A 14,152-nucleotide genomic window follows, 5' to 3' on the forward strand; every position below is an offset into this window, starting at 1 on the left:
CTTCATCTTCTCAAGCTGTTTCCCATGACACAGAAGGGGTTGTGTATCAAAGTAAGTCTATTTCCCACTTGGTCTGACTGAAGGCATTTTTAAAAGTTGTTCCTTGCAGAACTGGGCAGATCTACAATTTGTGCTTGTGCATTCATGGCACTACAAGATGGCTTCAAATGGCCACTTTTTGGCCTTTGCTCATGGTGAATATTTTTGGTCACTGGGATTGCAAAATATAATTAAGTAGCATTCTGAATGGTTCCTTCTGATCTAGCATGTGATTGCACGTGTTTCAAAAATAACATTTGTGGCATTAAACTGAGGCCTAATCCCTGTAGCAAAATGCTCAGATTACTCCTTCATCCTTTCCACACCAAGGACTAATTTGTAAAACCACTGTGAGTCAACCCCCACAATCGAAAGGTAGCTTGTTTCATGCAAGCAGTCTACTCTGATGAACATATAATGTCAGACCATCATGTTAAGAAGAAAACTGTTGCAATTTTTGAGTTAATGGATATTAAGTGGTGACTGCATGGGTTCATCACTTAGACATCACACAGAACATATACTATCACACAGTTTGTACGGGTAGCTTTGTATTTAAGATTACGAGGAGCTGCAGGGGTGATTTCCCAATGTGAACTAATTAGTGCTGCAAATGAAGAGGCATTTGCAAAGATAATGGAGTATTCACATGGAGTGATTCTCTGGTTTTCTTTCTCCACCCACTCATATTCCCCATTCCCCACTCCACTAAAGGGCTTTTTTGCTGGCTTTAAAAAAATTGAAGTAGGCATCAATCTGGTATGTGAGAAGATGGGCAAAAGGGGATGGGGAAAGAAAATAGCATATGGGTAGGGAGGTTTGGAAACCTGCAGTTTCCCATCCACATTCAGGCTAGCCTGTTTTGACTTTGTGGAGGGTCCATGACTCAGTGGTAGAGCATCTGCTTGGCATGCAGAAGGTTCCAGGCTCAATCCTAAGCGTCTACAAACTAAAAGGATAAAGAAGGAAGTGATGTGAGAGCCCTCTACCTGAACCCCTGGAGAGCTGCTGCCAGTCTCTGTAGACAGTACTGCCTTTGATGGCCCAAGAGTCAGATTCAGTGTAAGGCAGCTTCATGTCACTCCAGTGTTCCTGGAAACAGCAGATCAAAGCAGATTCTGGAAACATTAGAGAAAAAGAGGGAGAAACATGGAAGATGAAGGAAAGGAAATAACAGGGAAAGGATTTTGTGGAGATGTTCCAGCTCTAAATTCCGTGCGCTGCCACAAAGTCTTTTTGAGGCATAGACTGTTATATGCAAGAACAGAAGTCGGCCATGTAATGAACACCTTACTACATGATCATATGAAGCTGCATTATGCTAAATCAGACCCTTGGTCCACTATAGTCAGCCTAGTCTACTCAGACTGACAGCAGCTCTTCAGGGACTCAGCCAGAGGTCTTTCACATCACCTACTTCCTGGTCTTTTAACTGGAGATGCTGAGGACTGAACCAACAACTTTCTGTATGCCGAGCTGATACTCTACCAGCCCCTCCTGTGGAACTAATAAATAGTGATTTTATTAACTGGTCCTTAAGTATTAGTAGTAATGTATCTTTGTGCATTTCAAACAATTGAAATGTTGCAGTCAAGCAAAATCCATATAGTACATCTGAAGATACAAAGGGAAAACAACACTTATAAAACCTGGAGATTAATTTTTAAGTGGAATAATCTTCAAGATAAATGCAAGACTCTGAAGGTAATTGTGTTTATTTACAGGGGGAAAGGCTGTTGCCATGTTTTGAGGGTGCACCATATATCCTTAATATGTGTGGACACACACACACATACACACTTTTCCTGTGGATGGGTATTTTCCCTTCTTGGTTTGCATACAAAGAAAAGGCTCATGAACCAGCCTCTACACATATCTGACCTGCAAGAAACTGGAGGACAGATGAATCCTTCATCTTCCATAGACCATAGCCTATGCAGTACCCTGTTTCATTAGGTGAAGCTGCAGTTAAAGTAGTGGCTTGTCCCAGTGAAAATGAAACTGAATTAGGTGTCAGTCAAGACTGGTTCCTTCTTCAGACTGTGGCTGACATAGGACTGTGCAGATTTCACAGTTCTGAGAATATTCTTTTTTCCTGTAATCCTACAAAAGTGGTATGCCAGGCCTTATAAGTGATGCAGGGCACAAAAATTTCCAGAATTGGCTATATTTTTCCATAGAAAAAATTCTGCCTCATACATATAAATATGCTTATCTACAGCTGTCAAGGCTGTGGAGCTGCAAATCAATCATGTGAGTTGGACTAAATGTGGGACAGATAAACCCCAGTACTTGTATATGGTCCAGGACTGTATGTGGTATATCTGCCTTCTTTTTGCCAACAGTATTTAAATATTTTACCTAATTTGTTTAAATATGAATTGAAATATTTTCAGATACAAATTTCCTCAGGAAACCCACATCATTGGTCTTTATTCACCACAGTTGTGCAGGAATGAGGTGGGAACCCAACAGCAGTGCCAAAGACTGTTGCTATGTCCTGGCTGAGTCACTGTACACATATGAAGGGATGAATGCACCTCTCATGCCATTTTGGAGATTTTAACATAGGCTCCTATGATATACCAATGTGGTATAGTGGTTAAGAGTGGCAGACTCTAAGCTGGAGAACCTGGTTTAATTCCCCCCTCCTCCACATGAAGCCTGCTGGGTGACCTTGGGCCAGTCACAGTTCTCTCAGAATTTTCTCAGCCCCATCTCCCTCACAAGGTGACTCTTGTAGGAAGTAGAAAGGAAGGCAATTGAGATTCCTTAAGGTGGGGGAAGGAGGGTATAAAAACCAACTCTTCTTCTTCTATATTTCCTGAAATAATTCTCATCAGCAGTTGGGGGTGGGGGTGTTAATTGAAAAGAAGCGCAGATACTCAGAGCACACTGTACCTATTAATTTTGATAGTATCTCTAATTTTAAAATGACATTTGTAAAAAAAAAAAAAAACTCCTTTGCATTTCCATGGAAATATTCAGTTGTTTTCCCTCTTAGTTGTCAATGAAAAATACAAGGTTTTTTGTTCAGTTGCAGTCAAGTCTGACTCTTTGCGACCCCATGGACCAAGTCACGCCAGGCCCTCCTGTCTTCCACCATCCTTCCCCTAACATGGTCCACTCAAATTCATGTTAGTTACATCAGTAACGCTGTCCATCTTTTGCTGTCCACTTCGTCTTTTGCTTTCTGTCTTTCCCAGCATCAGGGTCTTCTCCAGGGTCTTCTCCCTTCTCATTTGGTGGCTAAAGTATTTGAGCTTCAGCATCTGACCTTCCAGGGAATAGTCAGGGTTGATTCCCTTAGGACTGACTGATTTGATCTTCTTGCAGTCCAAGGGACTCTCAAGAGTCTTCTCCAGCACCACAACTCGAAAGCACCTTTCGATGTTTTCCCTCTTAGTTGTCAATGAAAAATACAAGCTTCCCAAGATTTTTAAAAGACCCGTGGAGATGCGAAAATGTGGAGTTATATTGGAATATTTCTTACAGCCCTCACTGACTTTATAATGTATAAAATTTTATTACAACTTTTAATTGAAAGGCATAGGAAGGTAGCTACCCATGATCCTTCAATGTGACCTCCACAGATGTCCATCCGCATTGCTTTGGGGTGAAGTAATGACCACAGTTCTGGGATATATCCGTCACGAAGCAATGATGTGTGGTTTGAAATGTTAATTCTCCAGTCCCATAAAGCAGATTGATAGATGAGGCATAAAATGGTTCCAGATGCTGTGTTTTCCTAACTGTTCAGCTGCGCTCGCTTCCCCTATCTCTATAACCTGGAGCTATGTTACTGTAAGTGGGCCACCTGCAACTTCCGATTTACCTGCATACGGAAGAATGCCCTTGAATGTATTTGGGAAACAGTATGTTGCTGCTCCGCTTTATTCTGAATGGTTGAAAACAAAATTGCCAGCCAAGCAGATAACCTGGTTAGTGCTGACTGGAAATGCTCAAAAAGAAAAAAAACAACACCCTATTATTGTGACAGAAATTTATACGTAAAGCTAAAGCCCTATATCCTTTTGAGCTATGCTGGTGTAAGTCACTGAACCACTAGAATAAGTGGTTTGACTGTTATGGTCATATTATAGTGATATATTTTTAAAAGGATAATCTCTGATGAGAACCTGTATCTAAGTGGTTGGTCTTGCAGTTTGCAAATGGCCAGCTAATTTCCATTTAATATGGTTTATGATGTGATTTCACACACTCTTGAATCTCTTTTGTTGACATTTCCTAAAAGAGAGTTGTGTGACTCATCTGGCCATGTTCTGTAAAGTGGGTGGTGGTGGGGGAAAACTCGAGGGTGAGCTGTTACCAAACCAAACAAAAAATGGCTTAGAGGATTCTATTTCATCCCATTTGAAAGGCAAACAGTTCATTATAAAGCCCATATATCTTTATTATTCCTCGACATTCCACTTTTACAGAACTTTTAAATTTACACTGTGCTTTGCAAACACAAATTAAGATGTATTCTTTACCCTGAACGTGCTGCTGCTAAAGGTGACCTGCATGGAGAAACTCCTGAGTTGAAACCATTTTGCCTCTAGCAGAGTTTTTTTTTTTTAAATGGCAACTGTTTGTAGTACATCGTTATGCTGTATGCCTGATTTAATATTTGCCCCATTATCAGGGCAATCCTAAACAGAGTTACACCCCTCTAAACCTATTGACTTCAGTTGAATTAGGAGGGTGTAATTCTGTTTAGGATTACATAGCATATCACGAATTTTGCAGGCAAAATTTAATGACAGGTTCAGTCACTGGGTTACGGTATGTTTAACCTGAGATGAAAAGGCTTACCCTTAGAAACTGAGAAAGGTAATTTGCTTTTTGGTCATGGGGGAATTGGGACGTATTTCAGATGACAATTTAGAAATGAAAAGCTACATAGCCCTTTATAAGTCTCTTGAGTATCTGCTTCCTTCCTATTCCTCGCCTCTTTTCTTAAGCATCAATGAAAAGCCCTTTGTGCGAGCTCTGTCGAATGCTTTAGGGTGCTGGGACTTTTTGTTGGGTTTTGCTAGCAACATTATTTTTTATATTTGTTGTTTAAGGAATTTTTTTAAGAGGAGAAAAAACTGGGAGAAACGGGGAAGAAAAAGCAGACACGTGTGGTAAAAACATGTAAAGCGAGTCGTGTGCTGCAGATCAGAGCTAAAGGTATGGGAGTGTGTATAAAGTGCCATTTATGATGACCCTGCTGGACTTTCATGGTAAGAGATATTCAGAGGTGGTTTATCATTGCCTGCCTCTGTAGAAGCCTGGGTTTCCTTGGTGGGCTCCTATCCAAATACTAATCAGGTCTGACCCTGCTTAATCTTCTGAGATCTGCTGAGATCAGTCTAGTTTGGGCCATCTAGGTCAGGGCTAAAGATGGGTATTGACAGGGCTTTATTTGTAGCAGGAACTCCTTTGCATATCAGGCCATATCCCACTGATGTAGCCAGTCCTCCAAGAGCCTGCAATAGGCCCTGTAAGAAGAGCCATGTAAGCTCTTGGAGGATTGGCTACATCAGGGGTGTGTGGCCTAATATGCAAAGGAGTTCCTGCTACAAAAAAAGCCCTGAGTATTGACTCAGTAAAGGCTTAAGTAAATTTCAAGGCAGCTGCTAAACTACACAGGCTCATTAATCTGTCCAGTCTGAACAAAGATGGAAATTAACAACAACAACAAAAACCCACCCCAAAACAAAGAGCCACTGAGGCAGCAATGGAAAGGACGCTGTATAGGCCCAAGCATCCATTCTCCATCATAAGAAATGCTATTTCCTCCTATTGCGATTATGTGATCATTAGAAAGGCATCTGTGAACTTTGTCTTTGCACCAGGTATGCACTTCACCTCCCAGTGAAGTAAATTTGCTTAACAGAGCTGGATAGCATTTTTTTTAAAAAAACGATGGGTCGGCTGAACACTGATGATGCATCACACCTGCTTTGTCTGCAATGTAATGTAAACAGGCGGAATTGCCGTGCAAAGAAGTGTAGTACTCTGAACAGGAACTTTTCCTCACTTCAACATGCCACATTTCAGAAATTGTTTGTGGACAGAAATCTACAAATGAGACCCAGCTGCTCTGACAGAACCTTTTGTGCTACTGTTTTTCCCCTGCCACCCCAATCTTAAATCCTTCTCTTCTTTGCAGTTAACAACGTGAAGCTGTTCTTTTCTTTCTTTCTTTTTCTATTTTCCACTTTGTGCAACACTAGGCTTTCTCTAGACGAGTCCCTAGAGTCTCCTACATAGGAAATAACCTAGAAATGCAAAGCATTTTTAATTAAAAGCAGGTACAAATGAGTCCAATGAATATACAATTGCACAGTTCTCACAAGAAACTTTGGGAGGCAGAGAGGATGTAGGAGAACAATGGAACTGAACTGCCCCAGTGCATCCCCAGGGACAGCCAAGAAACTAACAAGAGCCAAATACATGTGGACGTAAAAATTGCTTCTGAAATGTTCAGTGATAAAGCCACTGCCCTCCTTCTTCCACAGCACTTTCATACAATCTGCTTTAAAGTCACAGGAAAGGGAGTTGTATCTCCTCTTCTCTTTCAACCTATTCTTGTTCGTACCATACAGTACCTACATTACTTTTGTGCAGTGTTCAAGAGCCTGAGTTAATGGTTTCCTTCCCTAAATAGCTCCAGAATTCTTCCAGGTAAGTCCAATAAAACTAGCCTGACAGAAAACTTCATCCAAGCAATTCCTTACTACCTATGGTGCTGTCCTGGCAGTATGAACAGACTTGGGACATTAGAGCAGCAAAGCAAATCAGTGTCCTGCTGCTTAGGTGAATCTTTCCCAGCCTTAGAGCATATCAGTGTCACACTTAGTGGTCTTATGGCATAGAATGAAATGCAGCAAAGGTATGATGGGTCAAGGGCAGAGCTGAGACCAAGGTTTTGTTATCATTTTGGAACTGCATCTGCATGAGTAGATTAAATGTGACTGTAACCAGTGTTCCTTCTAAGCTAAGATACTGTGAGCTAGCTCACACGTTTGACTTACCTCAGAAAGGATGGCCCCAGAGAAAATGAATTTATGCAGTAGCCAAATGGCTCACTCACAACTTTAAAGCCAGTAGTTCATGAAGTAGAATTTTTGCTCAAAGACTCTGCATCTTAGAGGGAGCACTGACTGTAACCAAGGCTTTTTTTGAGCAGGAGCTCATATCTGTCTGGCTTGGCACCAGGTGTGGCCTAATATGCAAACGAGTTCCTGCTGGACCTTTTCTATAAAAAGTTCTATGAAACAATGGTTATGCCTGGGGTGTGGCCTAATATGCAAATGAGTTCCTGCCGGGCCTTTTCTACCCCCCCCAAAAGCCCTGAGTGTAACTAATGTGCAGCATTGTAAACCTGGTCTCTTCTACATGTCTTTTACAGAAAGCCACTGCACTAATACGGATATGGACAACTCTGTTGGAGTAACACAGGGTTAGTAGTCCTAAGCAGAGGCTGTTCAAAAAGTGACAGGTTAGATCAGTGGTGTCAAACATACGGCCCGCGGGCAACTGGCTGTCATCTGCTTCATTTTCCCTTGCCTGCTTTTTTCAGTTGCCATTTTCTCCCCGGAAAAGCCAGAGCAGCAAAACAGCCTTTCCCTCTCCACCCTTCCTTTTCCCAAAGGGAGGAGAATGAGGAGCCTCAGCCAATGAGGGAGCTTGGCTCTATAGCTCTGCTGGGTGATTAAGTTTGCCAGGCTTAATTAATCACCCTGCAGAGCTACTGAGACAATCCTCTCTTCCTTCTATGAATGGCTGAGGCTCCACCCCCTCCGCATGCCCCTGGGAAGGAAAGAAAGAGCCAGAGCTTCCTTTGCATAGTCCCCACCATCAGGAGAGCTACAAAGAGTGCTTTTAAGATTAGCAACATTTTAGTTAAGGTATTAACATTTTGCCTTGCTACAGAGAGAGAATTTTGTTGGGCTTGTTATGGGTGTAACTGGGTTCCCCTCCTCTTTTTCACTGTACTCATGTCCTCCAGTCTTTCTCAATAGGAAAGCATGTGAACTATTTAGAAGAGAAACATCAGCATTAGGCTGAGTTTGTGTTCCACCCCAGGTTTACCCAGCAAATTTTCCATTCACATTTTCCTTTGATTGGGGGTCTTGAATTTAAACTTCCCAGACAGCAGGCTGACACTGACCACTGTATATGGCTGTCTCTCTGTTCTTGTAGTTGTTTTTTAAGGGGAAGTTGTATTTTTTTTTAGTTGTAGTAATTTTTCTGGGGAAAATTATAGTTTTGTAGACAAGCCCATAGCCCTCAGTTTGTGCCATGGTGCCTGCACATGTTCTTGACTAATATGTGATGCAGCTTCTGTACAAAAGCTCACAATGCCCAGCTGCTTTATGTTCCTCTCAGTCTTAGGCTCAAAGCATTGGCCATGAGATGTCTGTAATGAATGTCAATGAATCAAAAGTAGGTTTGCAACTTACAGATGTGCACACCTGAACAGTACATATTCAAGACAGATACAGCACAGACATTTTCTGCAGTTTTTATGCAATAATTCATAGCAAGAGGTGCCATTTATCAGAGACTGTAAAACAAAATATTGCAAGCGTGCTAATATTTTGTTTTATTTTAAGTTTTAAAAAAATCTTTAATTGTGTGTCTGTGCCCTTTATAAAGTTTATGTGTCTGCTGCCTGGCATTACATTTTATGATACACATAGCCCGGCCTGACAAGGTCTCATTTATGTCAGATTTGGCCCTCATAACAAATGAGTTCGACACCCCTGGATTAGATGCTGGTAATTGATTTTTAAACTTTTTGATAAAATCATTATGCTTTAAAGGGAACTGTAATAGAAAAATTGGGGTAGTAATGTGCAGGCCCACTATGCTGAACTGTGCTTACTCCCAAGCAGGACTTTTTTTTTTAGAAAAAGCCCAGCAGGAACTAATTTGCATATTAGACCACACACCCCTGACATCAGCATTGTTTCATACAGGGCTTTTTGTGGAGAAAGCCCAGAAGGAATTCATTTGCATATTAGGCCACACCCCCTAACACCAAGCCAGCCAGGACTGCGTTCCTGCTCAAAAAAAAGCCCTGCTCCCAAGGCTGAAAAGGAATAAAAAAATCATTCATGTGTTCTGGAGCTTTTCTGTGACGTCCCCTTTGGGCCACACTTGCATGGAATATACTTTTTTAAAAAAATGTGGGGGAGTTTTAAAACTTGCTAGAAGAGAAAGGTAGAACTTCAGGTTCAGGTAAACAGCATGCACACACCTCTGTTTGGTGGAGGAAACTGCCATCCTGACTTATGGCAACCCTGTGGGGTTTTCAAGGCAAGAGACATTCAAAGGTGGTATGTCATTACCTGCCTCCATGTCATGACTCTGGTATTCCTTGGAGGTCTCCCATCCAAATACTAGACGGCTGGCCCTGCTTAACTTCCAATTTCTGATGAGATCAGGTTAGCCTGACAACTGAATAATGAACTCCAAGGGAAGTCCAAGAGCATTGGAATGATATTATACGGGCAGTTATAAGAAAGAAATGCTCTGGAGACGCAAAACTGCCTGAGAAGGCCATCAGAGCCCACTTAAGACAGAAACACTGGGGAAAACTTAAAGACCTCTCTATCTGTCCCCGCAGTACTAGATAGGAAGCTCCTCCAATAAAAATCAGAACTCAATTTTTTAAAAAAAATTATAACTGGCACATAGCCTAGTAAAAAGTCCCAAGAGGAGGCCAAGTCAGTTTTATGTCCCCTGTTGTTGATGCGGCAAAAGAATGCCCCAAGACTCGGGCTTGAATTTTAAAAACTTTTTTGTAAGCTTAAGATGACGTAAGCCTCAATTTTAAAACGCTCTTAACGCCTATGTTTCTTTGTCGATTTTGCTTTTCTTTTTTCTTTTCACAGCCATCCTCTCCTCCCCCCGGCACCCCGCCGCCGTTTTCACGTGTAAGTCCAGGAGCGCAACTCTGTGCCTGAACAAGGGCTGGGTGGGGCTCCCTGGGCTGGCGGCCCTGAGAATTTGGAGGGGCGAGATTCTGCCCGGGTGCTTCTTTCGGCCACTGTTTCCTCTTCCGAGGCGATAGGTGGCGCAGCAGCCCCGGCGGCGGCAGAAACATCCGTTTCTTTTGCAAGCCTTTGCTGCTCGGTAGGCGCTGCGAAGGGGTGGCGGAGGCTGCTTTTCGCTAGCCTCCTTGGGGTTGCCGTGCTCTTAGGCTACCGACCGTGGCCGCTTCCCCGCCTCCCCTGCAGAGTAGTGACACTCCTCCTCCCCTGCTTGAAAGAAACCTGCTCTGTAAGTTTCATCCAATTGCTGGCCAGGGAGACTTTGCTGTCAGTCAGGTCCTGAGCGAGCGAGTGACATCACACAGGCAAGGCACACAAAGCCACCACCAAAGGCGGCCCCTTCCTTTCCAGCTTCGCAGGTGTCTCCAGCTCGGAGAGCACCTTTCTCCAGTTCCCAGCCCGCAGTGGATGCCAGTTTCCATGCAATGCAGCTTACATTGCAGGGATCCAACGCCCAAGCTTTGCTCCGAATCAAAAAGCAGCTCAACCGGGGTGGGAATTTAAGCTGGTACACACAGCCACCCACCAACCTTCAAGCTGCAGGAAAGCCTCGGTAGCCAAATGGCAAAGTAGGGTTGCCAACTTCTCACCCCCACCCCAGCAGCGCGACCTGGAGACATTAGCAGATGATAACTGTTATCGCCGTAGAGTTTTAAAAGAGAGCCTAGCAAGCTGATTTTTGCAGATCTAGAGGCGATCAAAGGCACTGGAGCAAGCCACCCTCCCTTTTAGGGTCAGTTGGTAACCGCAAAGATTTATGGTGTTTCTGCCCAACGCTTCCCTACTCATATGGCAAAAGCCAGGAGCTGTACCTCCGTTATTTGGAGGTGCAAGTCCGGACCCCTAATTCTCTGTTGGAAGGGGGGGGGGGTAAATGGGGAAGCGGGAAGTGCCCCCCCTCGCAGGAGAATCACGTGACTCCATAGGGAATTAGCCCGTCATTGCGATGAGGCAATCGTCTGCCGTATCCTTCCGCCACTCAGAGAGAGAGAGTGTGTGCGTGCGCGCTGGCGACCTGATTCCTGTCCTCTGCTAGCTTCCCTGCGAGAAGAAACCCCAGTTTTTTGTCAGCGGAGCTTTTAAAAACAAAGGGGTCGTTGGCTCAAAGCCGCAGCGAGGCTGCTGGGAGCGGCATCTGAGGAAGCGGTGACTGAGCAGCGGAAGACTCCTTTTTCGTCCCAGGCGGCGGAGGGAGCCGGCGAAGAGCGGCGCTTTAGTCCTCGCTCTTTTTTCCCTCTCTCTCTCTCTTCGCCCCCCCTCCTTCCTCCTCGTCGGTGCCGTTCCCTCTTCTCCCTTCCCCCCCTCCCTGTTTCCCTTCCCTCGCTCTCTCGGAAGCTGCAGCCATGATGGCAGTTTGAAGCTCGGGCGCTGGGTGCCCTGAGGGGCTCGGAGCCACAGCCCAGCGGCCAAAGAACGGGCGAGCGAGCTGCTGACGGACTGGTCGCGGAGGGAGGAGGAAGAGGACGACGGGGGTGGTTGGTTGGTGTGTGTGTGTGTGTGCGCGCGGGTGGGGGGGGGGGTGCGCGCGTGTGAGAGAGCGCGCGGGCGCGCCGGATTGATCTGAGGCGACCAACGAACAAGAGAGCGAGGCAATGAGACGGGGCAGCCTTCAGCCCCGCGCGCCCCTCAGGACCTGAGACTGCTCGCTTTCTCGCTACCCCCCCCTCTTTTTTAAAAAAAAAAAAATCCAGCGCGCGCGCGGCAGTTTTTTTTTTCCGCTTCGGGCCCAGCCGCCCCCCCCCCCCTCCCCGCACCTTCGCCCGTTCTGGCGAGGGGGAAGCAGGTCCAGCCAAAACTTCATACGGCGGCCGTCTTCGCTGAATCTTAAAACCTGCCGGCCCCCCCGCTTCGTGCGGGGAGGGGGTTGCTGAAGCAAGCGAGGAAAGGAGGGGGGGAGGGCGAACCCCTCTCGCCTCTCCCCGCGGAGCCGCTGTCACCGTTTCTGCTGGGGCGCCGCCGCCTGAGAGGGAAGGGAGAGAGTGCCTCAAAGGCGGCGGCGGCGACGACGACAGTTCTTCTTCCTCCTCGCCCGGCAGCAGCGCCGCCGCCGCCGCCACCGGAGGAGAGACTTGGCCGCGCTCTCTGCCCATCCGCCGCGCTCCAGGTACTGCCGGCAGCAGGAGGGACAGCGAGGAGTCGCGCCACTATCGGGAGCTGCTGCAGCAAGAGGACCTTCCTTTCCCCGCCGCCGCCGCCTTCTGGCCAGGCCCCTTCTGCCTCGGCTGGGCCTTCGCCGGAGTCGCCGCCGCCGCCGCAGCAATCGGCCGTGGCAGCGGCAGCAGCAGGAACAGCAGCAGCAGGCCCTGCCCGCGGAGCCTGCCTTGCAACGCCTGGGAAAGGGGCAGCAGCAGGGCTGCTTTCCCGCCGCCGCCTGGCTGCCCAGCCTGAGCACCGGCGGGGGGAGGGGGCAGCCTCCGCCGCCGCCAAGACTCGAGCCATCTGCGCCCTGCAGCCGCCAGCACCGCCGCCGTGCCTGTCCTCGCTGTTCCTGAGCGGCTCCCGGCTCCCAGACATGACCGCCATCATCAAAGAGATGGTCAGCAGGAACAAAAGGCGATACCAAGAGGATGGCTTCGATTTAGACCTGACCTGTATCCTAGATCATATGCAGCAGGCCTGACGGGTGGGCAGGGGGGCGAGCGTCTATTGCTTTCTTTTTTTTTTACCAGGGCAAAAGAGGGAACTCCTGTTCCGTTCTCGTAGATCTGCGTCTGTTTCCTTTGATTCTTATCTTTTCCCCCAATATCGGGGATGCCGTGGTCCTGCAGAAAAGCTGCTGTGATTCTTGTTCTCCCCCCACCCCGCCTACCCACTAGTTTGCAGGTTTTTCACCAGCAAGAAGCTGGCAAGCTCAGCCCTAGGCCTTGCACTCAAAGGTAGAGATGAAATTAAAGTGGAAGTCACTACTGCACGTACAGCTGTTGCATCAGAATCCTGCAGCGATTATCCTGTGCGTTTGTTTCAGTGTATAATGTGACTTCAGCTTTATAATGTGACTTGGTGTGGCTATATTTTGTGGTGGGGTGTATATGTGAAGACTTTATAAGCTCTGTTGACAAAGAGCTGGGCATTCTGCATAGGCATAATGTAATGCCTTTGTCTTCTGAAAATGCTGGTGCTTGTGGTATAGAAAATACTATAGATCAATTACATACTGTTTTCTGCTGTAGATGAAGGGATGGCCACAGGTTTCTACTTAATAGGTTTGTTTTATGCTGCCTAGTAAAAATAGGAGCTCAGTGTTGAATGACGATGTAGTTTAATGTGTCTTATATGCAACAAATAATGATGGTTGCAAAGGTTAACGTTAGTGCTGATTTGAGATGTAACTATTGTGTGATTTGCTTTGATGTGTGTCTTATGTGGGTAAAACTACCAACCAAGCCTTCACATAAAGAATTTTTAAAGAAGTATTTGAGCTCAATAACTTTTTGGTATTAAACAAGCAATCTAACTTTGAACATCACAATTGTGAAGTAAAAATATCTGGTGTATTGTTGTGAGTTGTAGTGTTTAAGTTTGACAGTGATGTATTTTGGGTGAAGAAATATTAAGTTTTTGGTTTTCTAAATCCATTGTGGGGGTGTGGCCAAATGTACACATGAACTATACTGTAGGTTCTTTGTGTCAGCTGATTGTAGGTTGTAGATTTTTTCAGCTATAGGAAGCATAAGTACGAGGTATTAATACAGTATTCAGTTATAACACAGGTACCAGTAAAGGAGAACTGAAGATGGATCTTGTGTTGTAGCAATAGCTCTGCTGCAAATGTTCATAATGTGTAGCTGAGTTAAAGCATAGGTGACTGTTGCAATACAACAAAATGATACTTTCTTTAAAATCTAGAAATAAAAGCTAAAGCAAGTGAGGGCACTTTTCCCCCATATCAGCCTGTTGGTGGCTTCCCTCCATTTTGGAGAACAAGGTCCACATTATTGAAACTATACTAGCAATGCTATTTTTATATGTGAATATCCTGGTCATTTAAAAATAATATGTAATTTGCACAATATTAGACAAGAGTAATTCATTTACGTTCTGAAAAGTAATAGAATTAA

At 45.3% G+C, this 14,152-nt stretch overlaps 1 protein-coding gene across 1 annotated transcript in view; it reads left to right on the forward strand.

The window, feature by feature from the left end:
* The first annotated feature begins 12,123 nt into the window (after positions 1-12,123).
* The window catches only part of PTEN (phosphatase and tensin homolog), a 69,837-nt gene continuing 67,808 nt past the window's right edge, over positions 12,124-14,152 (forward strand). Inside the window, exon 1 of the mRNA XM_060241262.1 lies at positions 12,124-12,685. Coding sequence (XP_060097245.1) covers positions 12,607-12,685 — 79 coding nt within the window. The 5' untranslated portion in view covers positions 12,124-12,606. The remainder of the gene's footprint in view (positions 12,686-14,152) is intronic.

This window comes from Heteronotia binoei, chromosome 6 (genome assembly GCF_032191835.1).
Source record: "Heteronotia binoei isolate CCM8104 ecotype False Entrance Well chromosome 6, APGP_CSIRO_Hbin_v1, whole genome shotgun sequence".
NCBI lineage: Eukaryota > Metazoa > Chordata > Lepidosauria > Squamata > Gekkonidae > Heteronotia > Heteronotia binoei.